This window comes from Trichomycterus rosablanca, chromosome 1 (assembly GCF_030014385.1).
Source record: "Trichomycterus rosablanca isolate fTriRos1 chromosome 1, fTriRos1.hap1, whole genome shotgun sequence".
Classification (NCBI taxonomy): domain Eukaryota; kingdom Metazoa; phylum Chordata; class Actinopteri; order Siluriformes; family Trichomycteridae; genus Trichomycterus; species Trichomycterus rosablanca.
In genome coordinates, this window is record NC_085988.1 from 79452535 (window position 1) to 79465338 (window position 12804).

Below are 12804 nucleotides of genomic sequence, written 5' to 3' on the forward strand. Positions count from 1 at the left end.
CACAAACGGACTACTGCAGTGCCCTGTTCAATGGTCTGATCAGCTATGGGTTCATTCAACACTCAGCAGCTCGACTACTTACTTATGATCATGTCCCGCATTCAACACAAAATACTACTTTTCACCTACAAAGCTCTTCTTCATAATCTTCAGCAGATGTGTGTTCTTGGACTGTTTTCTACTTAAACTAGAGTAGAAGTGGAAGCACTTCTGTAAGTCGCTCTGGATAATGTTATAATCTTGCCACTCGTTACTTGTCTGAATCACTCCATCTCTACACCCTGAGACGAACTTTTAGATTAAAAAAGACACTGTCTGACTGTACCAAAATTTTTCTCATCTAATGTGTTTGATTCCCAGGCTGGACAGTCTGGGTCCTTTCTTTGTGAAGTTTGCATGTTCTCCTCGTATCTCTGTGGGTTTTCTCTGGGAGCTCCGGTTTCCTCACACAGTCCAAAGCTGTGCAGTCAGTCTAACTTTCGCCTAATGAATCAGACCCACTGCAACCCTGACCAGGACAAAGCGAATGGGCCATCCATTAGATGAGGATGAGTGCACTAAATGTGACCTGTGACACCTAACAGACCTGCAAATGATGATCTGTGACTGATTGATTTGTTGTGCCAGCATGTGTGTTTTTGTGTATATAAAAATGACACATTATTAGTATTAAAAACAATGAGTTGTTTTTTTTGCAATTTCTCCAACACTTGGTTATGTGATATATACATAACATTATGACCACCTTCCTAATATTGTTGGTCCCCCTTTTGCTGCCCTATACGCAACAAAATACAATGCACTGTGTATTCTGACACCTTTCTATCAGAACCAGCATTAACTTCTTCAGCAATTTGAGCTACAGTAGCTCGTCTGTTGGCTCAGACCACACGGGCCAGCCTTCGCTCCCCAAGTTCATCAATGAGCCTTGGCCGCCATTGACCCTGTCGCCGGTTTACCACTGTTCCTTCCTTGGACCACTTTTGATACTGATAGATACTGACCACTGCAGACCGGGTACACCCCACAGGAGCTGCAGTTTTGGAGATGCTCTGACCCAGTCGTCTAGCCATCACAATTTGGCCCTTGTCAAACTCGCTCAATTCCTTACGCTTGTTCATTTTTCCTGCTTCTAACATCAACTCTGAGGATAAAATGTTCACTTGCTGCCTAATATATCCCACCCACTAACAGGTGCCATGATGAAGAGATAACCAGTTTTATTCACGCCACCTGTCAGTGGTCTTAATGTCATGTCAGATCGGTGTATACTGTGGGGACTTCTGAACCTTTGCCAATAAACTTGCCAAACGTTGGCAAAAACAAATTCCAATTAATACAGGTTTTAACAGAGTTTCTTCACACCAAACCAGTAATAACATGTTTATGGAGCTCTCTAAATGCATCAGGGCACAGTTATGCTGAAACCGAGAAAAAGGTTTCCCAAACTGTTGCAAAAAAAGCATGTAATTGATTTTACTCATTAATGTGGCTTAAATGGAAAAATTAACAACCTAGCAGCTTCCATCTTCACGAAAACCCTGCTCATCCATGGATGCCTTTTTCAATATGGTCCACGTCTGATAATTAGGGCCGGACCTGCACGGTTTAGTCATTTCTGCATAAAGCAAATGTCAAAATAAATTAACCGCCCACCTTGTTTCTATATCTGCAGCCATCACCATCAAGATTAGTCACTGGAACCCGGAGAACGCTCCTCACATCAGAGTAAGAATGAACAAAGAGGTCTGAGTCACATCCAGATTGTGTAAGAGCGATTTGAGATGTAATCTGGACTTTATAGAGGTGAAATCAAGCCTTTCTAATTACCACATAATGCTCATTTAAGCCAGATGGATGCTGTTCGATTTGGAAAGCCGTGTTCATAGCTAAAACCTAACGGTATGAGTTTGAAATACCTATTAGCTGCAGTTTACTCTGGCAGGGCCAGCTGATGTTCTCCTAGTGAGATCTGCATCTGGGAAATGCATTTAAATAATTAAGGATTTGTGGCCACACCAAGTCACGTTATCTGATGAATTTTACCTGTGCAGACATGTGTTAATGTGTGTTAATGCTTTTAGTCTCCATTCTAAATCACATATAAACTACATGATGTGTTACTGAACTACTAAGTGTATTAGTTAACACAGACTATACAGTAAAGTACAGTGCAATTTGGAATTTCCTTCCTACATACGTACGTACTTACTCACTTATTACTTACTTATTACTTACTTACTTATTACTTACTTACTTATTACTTACTCACTTATTACTTACTCACTTATTACTTACTTACTTATTACTTCCTTTCTTCCTTTCTACATATGTACTTACTCACTTATTACTTACTTATTACTTACTTACTTATTACTTACTTACTTCCTACATACGTACTTACTTACTCACTTATTACTTACTTACTTCTTACTTACTTACCTATTACTTACTTTCTTCCTTCCTACATACGTACTTACTCACTTATTACTTACTTCCTACATACGTACTTACTTATTACTTACTTACTTATTACTTACTCACTTATTACTTACTTACTTATTACTTCCTTTCTTCCTTTCTACATACAGTACAGGCCAAAAGTTTGGACACACCTTCTCTTCAATGTTTTTTCTTGATTATTTTTATTTTCTACATTGTAGATTAATACTGAAGACTATGAAGAATTATGTAGTGAACCAAAAAGTGTTAAACAAACCAGAATATGTTTTATATTTTACCAACTCTACCTCTGCACAACCCAACTGATGGTCTCAAACACATTAAAAAAGCAACAAATTCCAAAAATTCACTCTAGACAAGGCACAAACATTCATTGAAAACCATTCCAGGTGGAAACCTAATAAAGCTGGTTGAGAAAATTTCAAAGAGTGTGCAAATCTGTCATTAAAGCAAAAGATGGCTACTTTAAAGAATCTAAAATATAAAACATATTCTGGTTTGTTTAACACTTTTTTGTTTACTACATAATTCCATATGTGTTCCTTCATAGTTTGGATGTCTTTAGTATTAATCTACAATGTAGAAAATTTTAAAAAAATTAAGAAAAACCACAGGAATGAGAAGGTGTGTCCAAACTTTTGGCCTGTACTGTATGTACTTACTCACTTATTACTTACTCACTTATTACTTACTTACTTCCTACAAACGTACTTACTTACTCACTTATTACTTAATTACTTCTTACTTACTTACCTATTACTTACTTTCTTCCTTCCTACATACGTACTTACTCACTTATTACTTACTTCCTACATACGTACTTACTTATTACTTACTTACTTCCTACAGACTTACTTAATTACTCATTACTTACTTACTTCTTACTTACCTATTGCTTCCTTCCTTCCTTCCTACATACGTACTTACTCACTTATTACTTACTTACTTCCTACATACGTACTTACTTATTACTTACTTACTTCCTACAGACTTACTTAATTACTCATTACTTACTTACTTCTTACTTACTTACCTATTACTTCCTTCCTTCCTTCCTACATACGTACTTACTCACTTATTACCTACTTACCTACTACTTACTTTCTTCCTTTCTACATACGTACTTACTCACTTATTACTTACTTACTCCTTCCTTCTTACTTACTTCCCCCTTCCTTACCTATTACTCACTTTCTTCCTTTCTACATACGTACTTACTTACTCACTTATTACTTACTTACTTATTACTTCCTTCCTTCCTTCCTACTTATTTACTTACTTCCTTACCTATTACTTACTTCCCTACGTATTTATTACTTTCTTACCTCCTTACTTACTTATTTCTTACTTACTTATTTCTTACTTCCTTCCTTTCCTTCTATTTACTTACTTCCTTACTTACTTATTTCTTACTTCCTTCCTTTCCTTCTATTTACTTACTTCCTTACTTACTTATTTCTTACTTACTTCCTTTCCTTCTATTTACTTACTTCCTTACTTTCTTATTTCTTACTTACTTCCTTTCCTTCTATTTACTTAATTCCTTACTTACTTATTACTTAGCTCTGGATGGCCTGACTGCATGTCTTTAGACTTAGGGGAGGTAACCGTAGCACCTAAAAACCACATATACACAGGAAAACATGCAAACTCCACAAAAAAAGAACATCAAACCCAGACCCTTCTTGCTGTAAGGCAACAGCACTATACACCGCACCACCATGCCACCCTGGTCTGAACTCTCCAGACGTTAATCTTGTCATATAAATTCCTGGCTCTGTGAGACTCTAGCTGCACTCAGATCCATATTATACACCCTCACTGTCCGGTTGGCTCTCAATGACTCGAGTGTCTTTGATTTATTAGTCTATATAAAACACTGAAGCTGCATTCTGAGTTCATAGCAAAACACATAGAAAGAAGTGCAACTGTGCTTATTGGTGCACTCAAGCAACAAAGTGGCTAAAAAGACATCAACCACATTCATTTATTTATAGTCTATTTATTGTGGGGCGCCACACACACACTCACACACACGCTTACTTATTTATTTACATCTAAAGAAAAAATTAACTAAGCATTTCACACAGTGCATGTTTTTGGAGGGTGGGGGGACACAGAAGCACCCAGATGAAATTTAAATGGTCGTGAGGAGAACGAGAATCTGCTCAGACTATTTCAATTTTCTAATTACCTCTCCCTTATTTATATACAACGTTAAATGTGCATTAAGTAAAATTGTCCAAGATGTACTATGATATAAGCCTCTAAGTTGCACTTACATTAATGTATTTATTTATTTATTCTTCTTCATTTATTAGCCTAACCCAATATTTCCTTTCTTTACATAAATCTGGATTCTCCAATCCTAGAAAAGCTTCTGGATTTATTATCATGTATCACTGTTCGGCATTAGCACAATCTTAAAATTGTATAATTGTAGTTTTTTGTAACGCTGATGTGGAAAGACAAGAGGGGGCAGACACACACGCAGAGATGTAAACAAAAGTATTTAATGATAAGACAAAAAAGGTAACAAGACGGTGCCGCTCAGGTGGGTCAGCGGTAAAGTACGCTAGCTCACCAGAGTTGGGGTTTCGAATACATCGTATCGAATCTCAGCTCTGCCTTTCCGACTAGGCTGGGCGGCTGCATGAACAACGATTGGCTGTTGTTCAGGGTTAGAGGGTAAAAATCGGATCATAGGTCCTCATAACTGCGGCCCCTGCTGGCTGACCGATGGCGCCTGCACAGGGCTGAGGAATAATGCTGATGGGGGTGTGGCCCTCCATACACAGTGCCCGTCAAGTGTATGAACTCGACTCGTGCAGGTGAAAAATGCACTATCTGTACTGACTGTACTTGCTGGAGGGGGTGCAAGGCAGTTGAGAGGCATCCTCAGTCAGCGGTGAAGGGTCGAATCAGTATAGAGGACGCATACAGGGTAATTGGACACGACTAGACTGGGGATAAAAATTGGGGGATAAAAGAGGGGAAAAAATATAAATAAAAATTTTTTAAAAAGCTAACAAGACAGGTTTACACAAGATGGTTTAGAACAAGACTAGACAAACAAAGTGAGAGCATTGAAGATGGGACGTGGCTGGGTCTTCCAGCATGACAATGATCCCAAACACACCGCTCGGGCAACGAAGGAGTGGCTCCGTAAAAAGCATTTCAAGGTCCTGGACATTCCAGGTCATTCCAGGTCTCCAGACCTCAACCCCATAGAAAATTTGTGGAGGGAGTTGAAAGTCCGTGTTGCCCAGCGACAGCCCCAAAACATCACTGCTCTAGAGGAGATCTGCATGGAGGAATGGGCCAAAATACCAGCTACAGTGTGTGCAAACCTGGTGTTGAGTTGAACTTTTGTTATTGACCAAATACTTATTTTCCACCATAATTTACAAATAAATTCTTTAAAAATCCTACAATGTGATTTCCTGGATTTTTTTTTTCTCATTTTGTCTTTCATAGTTGAAGTGTAGCTATGATGAAAATTACAGACCTCTCTCATTTTTCTAAGTAGGAGAACTTGCACAATCAGTGGCTGACAAAATACTTTTTGGCCCCACAGTATATATATATGTATATATATATACACACACCAATCAACCATAACATTAAAACCACCTCCTTGTTTCTACACTCACTGTCGATGTAATCAGCTCCACCATACAGGAGCACTTTGTAGTTCTACAATTACTGACTGTAGTCTATCTGTTTCTCTACATACTTTTTTAGCCTGCTTTCACCCTGTTCTTCAATGGTCAGGACCCCCACGGAGCAGGTATTTAGGTGGTGGATCATTCTCAGCACTGCAGTGACACTGACATGGTGGTGGTGTGTTAGTGTGTGTTGTGCTGGTATGAGTGGATCAGACACAGCAGCGCTGATGGAGTTTTTAAATACCGTGTCCACTCACTGTCCACTCTATTAGACACTCCTACCTGGTTGGTCCACCTTGTAGATGTAAAGTCAGAGACGATCGCTCATCTATTGCTGCTGTTTGAGTCGATCATCTTCTAGACCTTCATCAGTGGACACAGGACGCTGCCCATGGGGCACTGTTGGCTGGATATATTTTTGGTTGGTGGACTATTCTCAGTCCAGCAGTGACAGTGAGGTGTTTAAAAACTCCATCAGCGCTGCTGTGTCTTATCCACTCATACCAGCACAACACACACTAACACACCACCACCATGTCAGTGTCACTGCAGTGCTGAGAATGATCCACCACCTAAATAATACCTGTTCTGTGGGGGGCTAACAAAGCATGCAGAGAAACAGATGGACTACAGTCAGTCATTGTACAACTACAAAGTGCTTCTATATGGTAAGTGGAGCTGATAAAATGGACAGTGAGTGTAGAAACAAGGAGGTGGTTTTAATGTTATGGATAATCGGTGTATTTAGCATCCTTATACTGAATGTAGTACTAGAATGTAGGATTTCACAACAGTACAAAGTGTTGAATGTAAACATGTCTTAAAGAGCAGCAGAAACAGTAAAATGTTAAACTCTTACTTGGATCTGATTTGGAGAATGTGTCCCTGTCCAGCAGATTTCTGTAGAGAGAAAACATGTAAAAAAATTAAAAATGTACATTTGTTAAAAGGAAAAAAGCTGATACACAGACATAAGATGATGTTATATTGTTCAAGCCATTATTTTTCTCCACCGTTCATCCAAAAGATCCTCTCAGTAGATGTTCTGATGTATGTTCTGGATATATCTGTCCTCCATGTCAGAACTGTGACTGCAAAAGTTACATCATATGCTCAGTATGCGGATAAAGAAATTGTCATCTAGGAAAGAACCACTCCTATTAGTATATAAATGCTTTATTATATTAATCAGCCAGTCAGTTGGAATAGTTACTGATTTGCAGTCACCAGCATTATTCTTTCACTGTACAATGCCAGTTAAAGAATAACACAGACCCCTTTACAGCCAGAGTCTAGCATTAAGACTGCACTGTTCTCTTAGTGTTTGTTTGTTTGTTTATTAGGATTTTAACGTCATGTTTTACACTTTGGTTACATTCATGACAGAAACGGTAGTTACTCATTACACAAGGGTCATCAGTTCACAAGGTTATATATGTGCAAACTCCACACAGAAAGGACCCGGACCGCCCCACCTGGGGATCGAACCCAGGACCTTCTTGCTGTGAGGCGTCAGTGCTACCCACTTAGCCATCGTGCCACCCTCTCTTAGTGTATGAGAGTTTGAATTCCTGCAAAATGTCCCCAAATATCCAAATGTTCCTCGCTGGTTCAAGCACAACCACCAGGTTGTCACTGTTGGGCCCTTGAGCAAGGCCCTTAATCCCTTAATTGCTTAGACAATATACTGCCACAGTACTGTAAGCCGCTTTGGATAAAATCAAATGAAAATGACATAATTCCCTATAAATAAACCCAATTTTAAGCGCACACACACACACACACACACACACACACACACACTGTGTCTACGATGTCACTCATGCCGTAGGCACCAATGCACCCCATACCATGACATACGTTGGTTTTGCACGTTTTGCTCATAACAGTCTGGATGGTCATTTTTGACACAGAGAACACAGCTGAACGTGAATTCATCAAACCACAGCAGGTTTCCGCTCTCTTTTAGTGCAAATGAGATAAACTTGGGCCAAGAGAACTCGGCTGCATTTTAGTGCATGATCGATGTACAGCTTTCTCTTTGCATAATGAAGTTTCAGTTTGCACAACAGTGGTTTTTAGCCTTGCCTTACATAGACTTTCATGTATTTACAAAATCCTGACGCAAAATAGTAGCCGCAGTCTCGTATCTGTTACCAATTCACCGTCTAATTGAGGAACGTTTCAAAACCATCTAACCTGAATATTATAAAAAATGTTATTCCTTTTTTTAACCTCGTCCAATCTTTTTAAGGTGTGTTACAGGATTCAAATAATAAATTTGTTTATATTTACAAAATACAATCAAGTTCTTCAGCCAAAACATTTAATTCATTCATTTGATCCTAATCAGGGTTGCAATGGGTCTGGTTCCACAGGGAAACACCGAGTGTAAGGTAGTAACACCTGGAGCTTCAGCCACACCACTCAGTCATAGCCAATCAGACAACAAACAAGCTGACAGCACCACAGAGATTCAAACCCAATTCATAGTGGTGGTGGGCTGGCATGATGGTCCACTGTATCAGCCTAGCAGTTTTAAAAGTGGACAAAGTGTTGGTTTGACGTAAGCAAAAGAGAAAAGATGGATTTTCAGTTTAGTTTTAAATGGAGATTTTGTCAGCCTGTTGGACATGAGGTGGAAGAGAGTTCTAGAGTGATGGAGCCAGGCTAAAGAAGGTGGGATCACCAAACCCATGTAGGCTGGATGGTGGGATAGTGAGTAATCAAGCAGATTTGGCTATTCTAATCCAAGAAGAATAAACTTTACTATGTATTTATACTAAATAAATCATGAACTGAACTATTACACAGTAACATTATAAACAATGAAGCTGTTGCATCAGTATAGAGTCTGACTACATGTTCAAATGTGCTTATTGTAACGCTATATGGGCTATGACGGGACAAGAGGGGCAAACACACACATGTTGAATAAAGGGTTTATTGATGAAACACAAAGCAGGTAACAAGACAGATTCAAACAAGACAAACTAACATGACCTAAGCTAAATCTAACTGCTAAGCTAACTACTAATCTAAACATTAATGAACAAAGATAATACTAATCTAAACACACAAGAACAAAGCAAAGGCTAAACTAAATACTAAACACAAAACAGGAACCTAAACCCTAAACATGTGACAAGACAGAATCACTAAACAAACATAAACAAAGCTAAACAAAAACTAAACTTAAGACAAACAGGAACAGAACTAAACAAGGAATAAGGCAAACAAACAAAGGCTAAACAGACCTAAACTTACAGACAGACCAAAATCACTGGCTAAGGTAAATTACCAAACCAGGACCAAGTCAAATCAAACAAATCCAAAACAGTCTCCAACCACTGTTTCCCAGCTGCCTTCTTAAATCCTTTTAGCTCAGACAAGCTTCAGCTGTGGCTAATTACCTGTAGACCAATCACAAAAGGGGTGTTGGCTGGAGACTGCTCCAGGAGAGAGGGGCGTGGCACATAGGCACTCTCCAGGAGAGATCCAAGGAACAGAGGGACTGAATTCGTGACACTTATGTGGATTTGTGTGTAAATTACTTTTTTTAAACAAAAATGATTTGGATATTTTGCATCATTTTCCAGTAAAAAGGAAAATTCTGCTTATAGTCTTCTAATAATGACACTAAAGATGTCAGGAGAAGCTCTACTATCCCGACTGCATCTCTAATCTATGATAAGCTCACCCAGACAAAACATTACAATTATTTGTACGACTGTCAATTAAATAAAGGTTCAAAAGAATTACAAAATCACACACATTTCTTTTTTGCTTTTGACATGTCCCAACTACAAATACAATGTCTTCAGCAATAACATCTGTATTTGTGTGTGTGTGTGTGTGTGTGAGAGTGAGCGACAGTTAGAGAGTAAGATTAAAGTGATAAAGAGTAGAGCTGGTGAGAGGCGGCCAAATGTATTCATCAGTTAATTGCGTCTCCTGGACTTCACAATCTAACGACCCAAGATAAGAATGGTGGGAGCAACCATGAAACAAACATGACAGTCTCAGGAGTGACACACACACACACACACACACACACCTTGGCAGCATTTCATAACTGCATCCTATAAATGACAGCATGACTTTATTAAATGCCAAGCATTGAATTTTTAACAGACAAAAAGAAAGGGTGTCCAAATCAGGACAGACATAACTGTTGGTGTCAGCTGGCCAAGAGAAGAGCTGATAACAGGGTAGGGCTGCCACTAACGACTATTTTTCTATCAATTAATCTATAGACTATTTTACAGGTTAGTCGATTAATCTAAACAATTAATTTTCCTCCAAAAATTTAATTCAGAATCTCATTTAAGCTTCTTTTATTTTAACAACAAACTGTATGGCATAATAATATGGCACAAAACTAAATGTAAACAGGGTTTATGTCCATATTATCAAATTCTCAAGTGCTTCTTATTAAACAAAGTGCAGCATGTGTTTATGGCATTCTGTACACAAAGCAAAGTGCTTAAAATTATAGCAGAAATAAAATAGTTAGAGGTGGGCTCGTCTAATTAAGTCCAAAGTACAGTAACGACAGAATGAGCCCAGATTCTAACCTACACATTCATTTAAAACTTACTTCAAATTCTAAGCGATGTAAGCAAAGTGGTAAGTGTTAGGGTGCATTCACACGAGAAGTTTTTTGCGTCGCGGCAATCGCAAAATCGCAAGCCCAACGCAGCAAAAGTGTGCGGCGCGTGTTGCCTCTTACGTGAATGCGCCCTAAACTGAACTCCCTAAAGAACACGCTATTCCAAGATCTCGCGATTAAGAAACGTAATGAAACAATATAGAAGTCAAAGTTTTGTCATGTCTCATGCGCCCTCACTGAACTCGCTAAGAAATATGGAATTCCAAGATCTCGCGATTAAGAAGCTTAATGAAACGATATAGACGTGCAACATCGCGCTAGTGCTGCTGTGTACAGTAGTAGTACGTAGCATGTAGTGCCGAGGGAAATCATATGAACAATTATATGAATGGAAACATTGTAGAAATTTAAAAGTATAATTTATAAACATAGTTTTTAAAATATTGACGTCGACGCTAAACCCGGCAGCCCTATAACAGGGTATCAACAGATTATTACATATCAAACTTTACTTATACATACAGTAATGTGAAAAATTACAGACACTTTATGATTTCTTTTATTTAAGCATATTTTCCACACTTAACCCAAGTTATAACCTAAACATAATATGCTAAATTAAACAAAATTCGATTGAAAAATTTGCTTAATTTCTCTAGCCACACCCATGATTTATTACTGCCAGACCTGTTAAATCTAAACGTCACGGTCTGACAGTGTGAAGCAGCTAGAATGTCTCAAAAAGAAGCCCATAATGCCACGTTCTAACAATATTCTAATAAAAATACAAAAAGATTAATCTGTCAGTCTGGAAAATTTCTAAGGCTCTGGGACTTCAGAGAACAATATCCACAATTGGAGAAAACTTGGAACAGTGGCAAATTTTCCCAGAAGGTTCCCAGATTACCAAAAGTTCACCAAAACACATTGCTGATTCATCCAGGGATCACAAATGAAACTACAGGACTCCAAAAAACTACACGCCTCAGTTGCTTCAGTTGAGGTCAATGTGAATGATTTCACGATAAGAAAGATACCGCTTCATTAATTTTTTAGCTGTTCTAGAACAAGGCAAAGCAGGAATACCCTGGACAGAGTGCCAATCCATCACAGGACTTCTGCCACCCTCAGACATAGCCAATCATGTCTGTGTAGATGCTCAGTCGCCTAATAGCATCTCCTAATAGACTCTCTGATATCTCAACAGGCCACTTATAGGTGTTTTTTTATTCTGTGTGTATTATTCTGCTTTGGTTATGCCTGCGACTGGGTTCATTTTCAATATCTACTTAGTTGCACACCTGGCACTTACCACCCCATGATAATTTCACTGACAGACAAATGTTTTAAATGCAAAATGAACCAAATAAAAAGCACTGTTGTTTATTTACATTTACATTTTCTGCATTAAGCAGACACTCTTATCCAGAGCAACTTACAAAAGTACTTCCATAATGAACATTAACTTACTTTAGTTGAAGTAAACAACAGTCCAAGAACATCTGCTGAAAACCCTGTTAGAACCAAAGGGTTTTTTTATGCAAGAAATAAATAAGAGCGTTAGTAAGTACATATCAGCTTAAGTGCTTAGTAAAGAGGTGATGAAGGTTTTTAATCTTCTTTTAAAGACAGCGAGAGACTAAGATGTTCGAACAGACATGGGAAGTTCGTTCCACCACTTGGGTGCAAAAACAGAGGAAAGCCTTGATGCTCCATGTCTTTCTCAAGTTCTGGGTGGAGGATCAAGTCGAGTGAGACTAGTGTTGGCTTGGTAGGCGAGCATCAGTGTTTTAAACTGAATGTGCAAAGCTACAGGAAGCCAGTGAAGAGAACGCAGCAGTGGGGTGATGTGGCAGAGTTTGGGTTGGTTAAAAACCAGATGGGCAGCTGCATTTTGAATGACTTGCAGGGGTTTAATAGTGAGCATAGAAGCACCTGCCAGGAGGGAGTTGCAGTAGTCCAACTGTGAGATTACAAGTGACTGGACAACAATCTGAGTGGCTTCCATGGAAAGAAATGGAAAAATTTTTGATGCAAGGGAGGAACCGGCACGCTCTCGTC

At 38.7% G+C, this 12804-nt stretch overlaps 1 protein-coding gene across 1 annotated transcript in view; it reads right to left on the reverse strand.

Annotated features, from left to right (window-relative positions):
- LOC134315983 (copine-8) overlaps nt 1-12804 on the reverse strand; it is a 200578-nt gene that overhangs the window by 125756 nt on the left and 62018 nt on the right. The window contains exon 2 of the mRNA XM_062996469.1: nt 6991-7031. Within this exon, the coding sequence (XP_062852539.1) occupies nt 6991-7031 (41 nt within the window). The remainder of the gene's footprint in view (nt 1-6990; nt 7032-12804) is intronic.